Source organism: Hemicordylus capensis, chromosome 6 (assembly GCF_027244095.1).
Source record: "Hemicordylus capensis ecotype Gifberg chromosome 6, rHemCap1.1.pri, whole genome shotgun sequence".
Classification (NCBI taxonomy): domain Eukaryota; kingdom Metazoa; phylum Chordata; class Lepidosauria; order Squamata; family Cordylidae; genus Hemicordylus; species Hemicordylus capensis.
In genome coordinates this window covers 6624889-6636064 of record NC_069662.1, presented here as the reverse complement: position 1 = coordinate 6636064, position 11176 = coordinate 6624889, and the positions used below count along the sequence as shown (strand labels likewise).

Below are 11176 nucleotides of genomic sequence, written 5' to 3'. Positions count from 1 at the left end.
TTTAAATGCCAAGAACCTCACTCAGAAAGAAAGCCCAGTTAGTGAGGGGGACTGAAGGAGACCAGGAGCAGGCACAGAAGTTCAACCAGAAGGCTTGTAAATAATTTCAAATAGAGATTTGTAATTAATGCCGTCGTGTAATTGCAATTTCTATGTGGCTCGAACTATTGCTTTATTTGCAAAACAATATAATAAAAGAAAAACATTCAGAGCCTTCCAATCTTCCTCCTGATAAGTTGCTCCCTGTTGTTTAACTGGGGCCTGAGCACAATAATGTAACATTTAGGGGGGAAAATGCAACCCAGTAACCCAGCACTGGAGGCCAAGAGAGAGAAGATCTCCACGGCCACCATCTCTCTTCCTCTTGTGCTCAGGTAGGTGGGAACAAATGACACCCAAACACTGCAGAATGCCAACATGCTGAAGGTGATGAACTTGGCTTCATTAAAACTGTCAGGTAATTTGCGGGCTAAGAATGCCACCATGAAGCTCAGGATGGCCAAGAAGCCCATGTAGCCCAGGACAGAGTAAAACATGGTGAGAGACCCTTCATTACATTGCACAATGATTTCTTCAGCTAAAGAGTCCATGTCTAAATCTGGGAATGGGGGAGACGTTCCTAACCACACAGCACAAATGCCCGCTTGAGTAAGGGAGCAGGAAAGGATAATCCAGTTGCCCATTCCTTTCCTCGCCCACTTCCTCATGCTGGACCCTGGTTTGGTGGCCCTGAAAGCTACAACCACAGTGATGGTTTTGGCCAACACACAAGAAACGGCCACTGTGAAGATGATGCCAAAGGTTGGCTGGCGGAGAAAACAGGTCACTTTCCCAGGCTGGCCAAGGAACAGCAAAGAAGAGGGGAAGCAAAGCAGGAGGGAGATGAGGAGAGTATAGGTGATATCACGATTGTTGGCTTTGACAATGGGGGTATCTTTGTGCTTAATAAAAATTCCTAGCACCAAAGCTGTTACCAGGGAGAATGAAACAGCTATTGAAGCCAAACTGATTCCTAAAGGTTCTTCACAAGACAGAATGCTCATCATTTTGGTGATGCATCCATTTTTCTCTTTGTTTGGATACTGATCTTCTGGGCATTTGAAACAGTCCTTCGTGTCTGAAAAATGGAATGATGATTATGATTAGTATGCTTTTACCTTTGCTTAAGCATTTTTTTTTTAAAAAGTATAGAGTTATTCTTTAGGATTGATGAGGATTCTTTTTTGCACTTTTAGTTTCAGGGAGTTGGAAAAGATAGTGGAAAAGAAACATTTACTGTACATGACATTCCAAAGAGGCCTTTTTAAGTACTTGCATGTACATGAGATGCCAGGGAACTGGGTCTGAATGCTGGTGTAAAAGTGGAAGTGAGAGGAAGAAAGAGACAAAATAATGAAGATGTAGAAAAAGGAGGAAAGGAAATGATCAGCTTTATACCATTCCTTTATCTGCTGACTTGAGAGAAGAAAAATGAGAACAGATTCATTGTAGGAACAAGGAGGCATTCAAGGCTGACTGATGATCTTGAAAATTCTAAAAGCCTATTTGTGTATGGTCCATGCCACTAACTAAATCCAGGTAAAATGAGAGCTCTGAGACAACTTTTGCGGATCACAGGGCAAGAATCATCACCAGCAAATGCAAGATAGTGAGCACTTTAATTCTCTGATTTCAAGCTTAGGGTTGGACCCTGACATGTGAATCCACTTGGGCTTGTGAAGAGGTCTGTGCATAGCTAGCACTGCAAACTCAAAGGGCAGAGGGAGGGTACAGTTGCAGGGGACTTGGCTGGATTAGTTACAGGACAGTACTGGGAGGCATTTTGACCAGCTGTCTAATGTCTAGAACTTAACATACTGTTGGCTGTAGGTGCTTGGAAATCCTTGTTGTGGGGTTGATTTCCTGGGGGACAAAGTCAAGAAATTCAGTGTGGTGAATCTTTAAGGTGGATTTTGTTAGGGTATGGTCTTTCAGTCTGCTGGAACTTTTCTTTATCTTAGGCCCCTAGCTCATCAGGATGGCATTTTAGCTCTAACTAAAATTCAAAAGTATTGAATCCAGTTCTCATCTTCCCAAGCTCAAAACATGACATCCCTAGCTCCTTGATGGTCAGAAGTACTTTATATGGAAGCTGATCCACAGAGTTTATGGAGCAGTTTGCTAGGGTGCAGAAGAAAGTTAAATACCTCAATGAAGGGAGACTGCTTGTCAAAACCATAATGTATTTCCAGAAGGTTGATCAAGTCACAGAATTATGGCCCCTATTCAGTGGCAGCCAGTGAGGGCAGCACTCAGGAGGGGGCAGTTAAAGGTACCTTGAAAAAGTGATCACTGGCAGTACCACTGGCTCCTGCAAGAAACTGTGAACAGCAGCGCTTGACCCAGCATTGTACATGATGGCTGCCATGGATCTGGTAATCACCTGGCCTCTGCTTATATGCAGAGGCCATTTGCATGGTCAGCATGGCAGTATGCCGCTGCTCGAAGTGGCTTGTATGTGCGAGTGGTACTGCCAGTGATGACTTTTTCAAGGTACCTCTCACCATTTTCCCAGCTCCGCCCTCACCAGCAACTGCCCCTATTTGAATTCTGATTTCCCCAAACCCATTATCCACCCAGGACACATGCACATATCTTCTCATCACTCCTCTCATAGTGCAAAGGTGAATAGGATTCCATCCCATTCCACACAAATGCTGCTTTAGATGAATGATTTGTTTCCCAAGATGTCTAGTCCAGTGCACTAGTGTGGCACTGTATGGAGAGGTAAACTGTATGGAGAAATCTTCTACAATGCTGGCAACATGCCACAGACCACTGCCTAGCCAAGAATTTGCATACACAATGTGATCATGTATTACTTAGGAGGTGTCCTCTGACATTACACTCTCACTGATCCCTGAATACTGGCAATTCAGGAGAATATTTCACCGACCCTTTTGGTTGGAAATCTTCCCTTCTGGACATGGAGCACAACTGTAGCAACAAAATTTCTCCCCTTCCTTCTTTTGCTTCTGAAAACCAGGGAGGCAGGAGTCACTACAGACAGAAAGAGGCAGCCCCTGTCCAAAAGTATAATAAATAAATAAATACATACATACATACATACATACATACATACATTTAGGATGGACATTGTTTAAATGTATCATAGCTGATCTTATTGATCAGGGTAGAGCTATAATATAATAGCTCTTTCCAAAAGGAGAGGAGAGTTGGTCTTGTGCTAGCAAGCGTGACTTGTCCCCTTAGCTAAGCAGGGTCTGCTCTGGTTGCATATGAATGGGAGACTTGGTGTGTGAGCACTGTAAGACATTCCCCTTAGGAGATGGATCTGCTCTGGGAGAGAAGATGGTTCCAAGTTCCCCACCTGGCAGCAGCTCCAAGATAGGGCTGAGAGAGATTCCTGCCTGCAACCTTGGAGTAGCCACTGGTCTTCTGTGAAGACCATACTGAGCTAGATGTTCCTTTGGTCTGACACAGTAGCCACCACACCCATTGTCTAACCACACCTGATCCTGCTGTGCTCCACTGCCATTCTCCTGCTCCCCATTGGCACAGGCCCACCCACCACCACCACACAGGACCCCACTTGGCTCTCACCCCCCACCCCTGGCCACACACATGGCACAGAAACCAGGAAAGGTCAGAGGGTCAGGTGTGGAGATGGTGGGGGTCTTCTGAAGACGCCCCCAGGAAATTTGGAGACTCCCAGGGAGTGGAGAGCAGTGTGCACATGCCACATGAAATACAAGCCCCCCCCTCAAAAAAAGAATCCCCCAAGCTTTCCCTTAAGGGGTGTGTGGCTTCCAAAAGCCCTTCAGGTTTGTGCTCCCAAAATGCCCATGTGTGCTATTGCTCTTACAGACAAAGATGCAAATAATTCATATCAAAGAAAATGAGAATTGCAACAATCTGTATTCTTTTATAGAGTATTGCAGGAATTATTATTTCAGACTACAGGCACTTCACGACTTACAAACACCCTTCTGTGGTTCCTTCAATGTAAGCAAGTGTAAAGTGGTATGTATTGCGGCAAAAAACCCCAACTTCATATATGCGCTGGTGGGGGGTCTGAGCTTTTGGTGACTGACCAGGTGAGAGATCCTGGGGTTCATGATGGCCAGCTCATTGAACGTTTCAACTCAGTGTGTGGCAGTGATGGAAAAGGGGGTTAAATTCCCCTTAAAAAAATCAGGCAATCTTTTTAATATAAGAGTCAGGATTGCCCATTTTGAAGATTACTTTTAACTCAGATAATTTCATTAGACAGTCTCAGAATTTTAATGAGGCATGGGGTCAAGGCCAATGTGGCATGCCAAACAGCTAAGACCTTAAGGCTATATTTGGTGAGATCGAGACTATATCATAAGAGAAGTGAAACAAAAGCTTGCCTAGTGTGTGAAGATAGTACTTGGAGTTCCATTGGGCTACAAACCACCAGATGGTCTCCCACATTTCTGGCTGGTAAGGCTTTAAGTAGTTCTTTTATTTCAATTTCTTTTAATAGTAACAATTCCAAGTTGTGCACATAAGGGTTGTTTCTGGCATGGCAGCAAGGAAATAGATCTGGTTGCCCCAAAGAGCTACCACAGATCAATCAAGGATACCAGAGTTTTACTATGTTTCCCTACTACAGAAAATATGAATGTTTTCAAATGTTCCAATGAACAGTGTTTTCCTGGTTCTTTCAAATCATATCTCTCATTCTTTTGAATACAAGTCAAGTACAACAGACTTTGTGAGAGTCTGATCACCCATGATAAAATCGGTTTATGAAGCAAAGGAATATTTTCTGCCTGAAGAAGAGGGTGGCCACTGAAGACATCCTAGAATGCATACCTGGTTAAAACCTCTGTGCCATGTAAAGATCTTCTCATTAATGGTAAATTCTTTCCCTGCAAGAGCGCTGGGATCCACCCTTCCAACTTGAACTCTACGAAATGACTGGTTTGTGGATAGAACCATGTTCATTATGTCAAATCCACCTTTGATTTCCTTTTTACTATTAAAAGAAATTGTTTCTCCAGCTGAATTGTTAAAAGAAATGCTTTGAAGAAATTGGTGGAGCTAGTAGAAACATTAAAGGGGAAGGGACATACTGGAGTCTTCACGCTGATATATACAAACATCTTTCTATGTACAGATATTTAACAATAAATATTTATCCAAAAACAAAGTTTTGCTATGGTAAAAGGGTAACAAAAAAAAGATGGCTCTCTCGAGTTTGTCTGGTATATGGGATCTTTGCCCCAGCTTCTGAATGAGGCATGAGGCATATGGAGGCCAGCCACTGACTGGTGCTCCTGTTGGGGGTGGAACTTGTTTGCCATTTGCTCCCCATTCATTCTGTTTTAAGTTAGCAACCTCTCCTAGCTGTCCCTGTTCATAGTGTGGGCTTCAGCTACCCGACTCTTTAGGAGTTGGGTAGAAATTTGTTGACCCTTGGCAGATTGGCTTTGATCTGGACCATTTTTGCCTACCGTGTATTATGGGCTTTAGTTAGTTTTGGGTCACAACAGCAGGTGCAGTGTGGTTTATTTTGAGTCATTTAGATTCAGTGAACAGGTTCTAGGCATGCATTTGGAATGGGGAGGAATCCTTGCCAGTCCCTTGAGGCTTGGTGACTTGGGGAGTGCTGGTTAATGGATTACTCTGACCTGCTGTTGGAATCTCCACGCTCTAAGGCTTGGTAGCTTGGGGATGGCAAATCCTAGGGCCGGTGCCTGCACATTAGGTGGGCTAAGATGGGCAGCAAATGGCCCTAGGTGTTAAGATTGGAATTGTGTAGCAGCAGCAAGTATGTAGTTTCTGCAGTGTTGGGGGTTGCATGCCAATCTTCTTGCATTATTGTTCAATTAACATTGTGGCCTAATTTTCTCCATAAACTCTTGTCTCGTACCTTCATTTGGACTGGGTGCAATGTAAGTCTCATGCCTTTTCAGGTATGACATAGTGGAAGAAAATTTAAACTAACATCTAATATGACTATGGAAAGAAAACCATATCATTGTGGAACATCTTACCTCCCAAGGCTGCAGATTTTGAAGTTCAAAATGTCTACAACTCATCTTTTTTCTGTGGTTGGACATAGATACATGGATGACATGCAAAGCATGTGCAATAGCATGGACAGCATTATACACACTGTAGCTGTGGCCAGTCATCTGCATTTCAAACATAGTGCTAGGAAGCTTCTCCAAGTTCTCCTTCCCAGTACATGCTCCAGCATCAACCTCTGTCGCATCCTGGCTTGTTGGAAGTGAGCAGTCAAATGCTTGCTCCCAAAATACCTTAAGAAAACAATTTCTTTCTTTCTGGGAAGGTTTTAACATTTGAAGAAACTCCTCAAACCCTTCAACCTTTTTTGAGTGAAAAGTGAAGGAAATTGCACCTTGGAATAGATTAAAATCCCATCCTCTTTGAAGTCCTGTTAATATGAAATCCATCTGAGTGGTCATAATCCATACCTTTCTAAAAGAGGTGTTTTCCTTATTTTCAGGATCTCGTAAAAATATAACAGTTCTCAACCATAATATTGTCAAAGATTCTCCATGAATGATAAATGTACTGACTTTTTCATCTGAGAAAGGTGCATAAATATTCGAGATGGCATCAAAAACATCTTCTGGAATATCGAAAGATGCCTTATTTGGGATTCGTTCTGTGAAGGCGGAACAGATTCCATTCTGGGAAAACAAGGTTTCCAGAGTCTGTGCAAAATGTTCTCCAGTCTCATTGTCAACAGCAAAGAGCCCAACCCACGTCCATCCAAAATGAAGAAGCAATTGGATAATGCCCATGTACTGGAGCGCTTCATTTGAGACCATGTGGTAAAAAGAAGGGACTCCCATTGCAGCACTCTGCTCTAGTGCGACTGAGCCATATATTAACTATAGGAATCATACAGATATTTTAAAGAGATATTAGGAGCATGTCCAGAAGAAAGCAATGGTTAACTACTCCTGTAGTCTATGAAGAAAACCACTCAAAGGCACAACCAGGGGCATGTTACATGGTATATTTGCTTAAGCAAGAAATATGTGTTGAAGGAATTTGGAGGTTTGAGAGAGTAGAGGATTCTTTGGGCAGAATCTTTTCACATAACAAGAATATAATAAAATTGGTGACGATGTTTTTTAGTCAATCATGTTCCTCCCTCCCACTTATCTCAGAATCACTCCTGGAATGACAGGCAATGTCTGTCAATCCCTATGCCCCATGCACATAAGATCCTACCTTGCAGGGGAGCAACAGCAAGAGAGAGGGCATGCACATAACTCTTGCCTATGGGTTCCCTGGTGGGCGACTGTTTGAAACAGGATGCTGGACTAGATGGGCCTCGTGCCTGATCCAGCAGAGTTATTCTTATGTTCTTATGTTCTTACCTGGGGAATCTTATAAAGACCTAAGATGTTTGCCATGTGGAAGGTGACCTCCGAGCCAAGTCCTCCAATGATGGCTGTGAGCTTTTTCTGAGTCCCACATTCATAATTGAGGAAACATCTCTGTGATTTGAAGAGCAAGTCCAGAGTAGTACGATAAGTCATAATTGCACAGTTGCAGCTGTCGTAGATGTGGAATCCAAGTGTAGTATTGAGCAAGATCTGGGAATTCTTGTTGATCTCATTTACAGCAAATGATAAAGACAGGATATGCTGGTAGAACTTTAATACCACACTGCAAATTGAGTGTAATTAATATTTCAGAAGAGAAACCAACTTTCCATGGAGTTATTATACCACCATATCTGCCATTTCCATCTCTAATTGATCTAGGTTCTAAGAATAGCCTTCAAACTGACTGACACTTTTTGAGCTGGGTGTGCATAAATCCAAACCTGTTCCAAAATGGTGACCAGTATGTTATGAATGGTACAATTATGCCTAATTTCTCTTCAGCAAAGTCTTTTATGAACCCAGTGTCCCAAATTTCTTTAACGGTGCATTCAACTTCAGCCTTTCACTAGCAACCTCATCCATTTAAGAGTTAAAATTGAATAATTTCAAAATTATAAAAATCAAACTGCAGTAGTAGAGAAATCAGCTCAGCAGGGCACAACGAGGCAACATGATGTAACTTTCAACAGGAAAAAAGAACATAATGCAAAAAGACATACAAATCAGTTTCAGGAAGCCAAACCATGACAAACATCCAGACTACTGACTAATGAAGTGGTGGTGTAGGTTAATGCTACCTGTGCATTACAAAAGAGACAGGTTTTTTCCCCCCAACCTTTGCTTCTTTTTGATGTTTCCCAAAAATATGTCCTCGAAGGCTGTGTGACCCCTCAGGAACATATTTTTGGAATGCACGGTCAGCTTCACAAAAAGCACCCATCCCCATTCACACATGCACCATCCCTGCACCAGTTCTGTGTTATTCTGGAAGTTAGTCAATAAGATTTCTAAACTGTTTGAATTGAAGGAAACACAGTGAGATCATCCACACAATCAAAAACTGTGTTCTACCTGGGTTTCGGAGCTGTGAGTGCTCCCAGTTTTTGGTTTTGTGAAAGCAAGGTAGGAGTGAAACCTGTGTAGAAATGATTGTGTGGAAGCAAGGTATGAAATTTGTTTCCAAAACAGAAAGAACTCTCATGAGGTGAAAATATATATCAGATCAACTTAGTAGAATGTGCAAGAGCATTCTAGCAACTCAGAAGCATGCTCCTGGGGCGGACCAATGTTATTTGGGAGCATCCTTTGCATTTTATAAAGTATTCTCAGAATCTATGAAGTGGCCAAACTCACGTGATAAAGAGGAAAACAGTAATTCCTTACACTGGAAATCCAAATAACTCCTGTGAAGGATATTCCTTGAAGGAAATTGTGTGGAATGTGTACACAAGCTGAGAAGTTATCCCACCAATGAGGAGACCACCTGGCTGGTACCACTCATGTGGAATTTGGAGGGGATCACTCAAAGGGCACTCTATATTATCTCCTTTGCACACTGTGGGTGGTAGCAGAAGCAGTAACACCAGTAATCCCAGCATCCTAGCATTAAAATGTCTCTGTAGTCACAGACGTCTCTATAGCAACTCTGTAGCATCAATCTATTGCAACTGCCTAACGCATGCAGATTATTTGGGAGCGTGGCTGACTCTGCACAATTACACCTTAAAGAGAAATGTAACAGAGAGCTTTTTAGGATCTAGATTGATGCAAAACATGCCTTGAAGAGCAACCTAGCTTGCCAGCGCTCCGATTTCAAGTCTGTCTGATAAAATGAAAATATGGATAGAAATCAAACAGAGTCAAGTTTAATTCTTCCCTTGATATCAAAACAGCACAATGTTTTATAACTTATTTCCATCTTGCTGGTTGTGTTCATGAGTTCCTTCTCCAAATCCAATGGAGTTTTCGTCAGGTGAATGATGAATGATGAATGATGAGTGTGATTTGGATAATTGCAGTGGGAGATAATTTCCTCTGCAGAGTTTGTCTCTGGTTGTTTCTAGTGGTGATAAATATGCTTTGTGCCCACCCACCCCCAATGTGATGTAACCTTCCTGTCCCTAAGTGGGACAGGGAGATTCCAGATTCTCAATGTGTACACCATCAGAAAGTCAGGTCTAAGGATAGAGCCATTACCTTGACTGAGGAGAAAGAGCATTGCTAAATCTTGAAGGTCCATGCCCAACTGGCATTCTTTCAAAGGGAGGGGAGTCAAAATGCCTTGGAACAATTCAAGGGGCATGGTTAAGGCAAGCATTAAAAAGCTAGTTTAGGCAAGTATTAAAAAGCATGTGACATTATAAGCTTCTTGTTTTCCTCTCCATGACAGCCCCAAAGCAGGAAGGGTGGCCTGGAGAGTGGAGGAGAGCAAGGCGAACATGACAGGGATGGGGAGTGCCCACTCATTTCATCAGCTTCTTGCCCACCCACTCTATTACCTGCCCCTGCCAGCCAGGGGGTGGCCTATGACCTGGACTGTCAGTGCCCCTCCTAGCTTGGCAGCCAAGGTGACCACCTAATTTGCCTGGTGGACTGAATGGACCTAATTTCAGCAAGGAGTGCATTCCAAACTCAATTCCAGTGGGTGGCTGTGGAGAAGGTCCAACACCAAGTCACTGTCAAAATGAACTGGCAGCATCTGCAGGCAGATGTTCATTAACACTTCCAAGTGGCCTTAATGAACGAAGGAGATTGACAGAAGAAGGCACCCTCTTAAGTACCTCCGGGCATGTCTAAATTAGACCAGGCCTAAATTTCATGTTGGGAGTCCTACTGAAGGACTCCCATCATGGAGTCCATGGGGTTCTTAGGAGAGGAGACCTGTTCTTGTGGTAGCAAGCATTACTTGTCCCCTTAGCTAAGCAGGGTCTGCCCTGGTTGCATATGAATGGGAGACTAGAACTGTGAACAGTAAGATATTCCCCTCAGGGGATGGAACTGCTCTGGGAAGAGCATCTAGGTTCCAAGTTCCTTCCCTGGCATCTCCAAGATAGGGATGTGCATGGTCCGGACTGGTCTGGACTGGCACCATCGTTGCCTAGAACGCTCCGTAATAGCAACACGCAACATGCATGTGCGCGTGCCGGCGCGCGCGCATGCGTGTTGCTATTACGGAGCGTTCCAGGTGACGACGGGGGCAGGGGCGGCAGTGAGGAATGCTGCCGCCCCAAAAACTTCGTTTTAAACTACAGCGCCAGAGGGGGAAGAGCGGCGGGAGGGGTAAGTTCTACTCCCCACCCTTAAAGGTAGCCCCCCCTCGGTGCCAGACCGCCAGACCGGTCCGGCTCCAAACCGGTCCGGAGGCCTCCAACATGGCCTCCGGACCGGTTCGTGCACGTCCCTACTCCAAGATAGGGCTGAGAGAAATTCCTGCCTGCAACCTTGGAGAAGCCGCTGCCAGTCTGTGAAGACAATACTGAGCTAGATAGACCAATGTTCTGACTCAGTCTATGGCAGCTTCCTATGTTCCTATGAAGCGAACTACAAGAAATTTAGATATATTTTAGAAGTGATTGGGTGGTGCATTTGCTTATGCAATGACTGTTTGCTGATGGGATCTGTATGCTTGGTCACGGAGGATTTTATTCTTTCTTTCTTTCTTTCTTTCTTTCTTTCTTTCATTTGAAATATGTATACCCCGCCCCTCCAGTACACTACTGCTCGGGGCGGCTCACAACAATAAAATAGATACAATGTAAAATAAAAGTAATAAAAAT

The 11176-nt window shown here is 43.5% G+C and overlaps 1 protein-coding gene across 1 annotated transcript; it reads right to left on the bottom strand.

Moving 5' to 3' along the window:
• Positions 1 to 206: 206 nt before the first annotated feature.
• LOC128331480 (vomeronasal type-2 receptor 26-like) lies at positions 207 to 6830 on the bottom strand. The gene is made up of 4 exons (XM_053264955.1): positions 6027 to 6830; positions 4843 to 5070; positions 2936 to 3062; positions 207 to 1117 (listed from the first exon to the last, which is right to left on the bottom strand). Exons 1-4 carry the CDS (start codon positions 6828 to 6830, stop codon positions 207 to 209), a joined length of 2070 nt encoding a protein of 689 aa, XP_053120930.1.
• Between the last annotated feature and the right edge of the window lie 4346 nt (positions 6831 to 11176).

What these genes read in the sequence shown, in the direction of transcription:
- LOC128331480 (XM_053264955.1), bottom strand. Translation starts at nt 6,830, where the DNA reads ATGGTCTCAAATGAAGCGCTCCAGTACATGGGCATTATCCAATTGCTT. An exon ending in AAAATCTGCAGCCTTGGGAG is followed by an intron (nt 5,071 to 6,026) that starts GTAAGATGTTCC and finishes TGTTTCTACTAG; the next exon opens with CTCCACCAATTTCTTCAAAG. An exon ending in GAAGATTTCCAACCAAAAGG is followed by an intron (nt 1,118 to 2,935) that starts GTCGGTGAAATA and finishes TCCATTTTTCAG; the next exon opens with ACACGAAGGACTGTTTCAAA.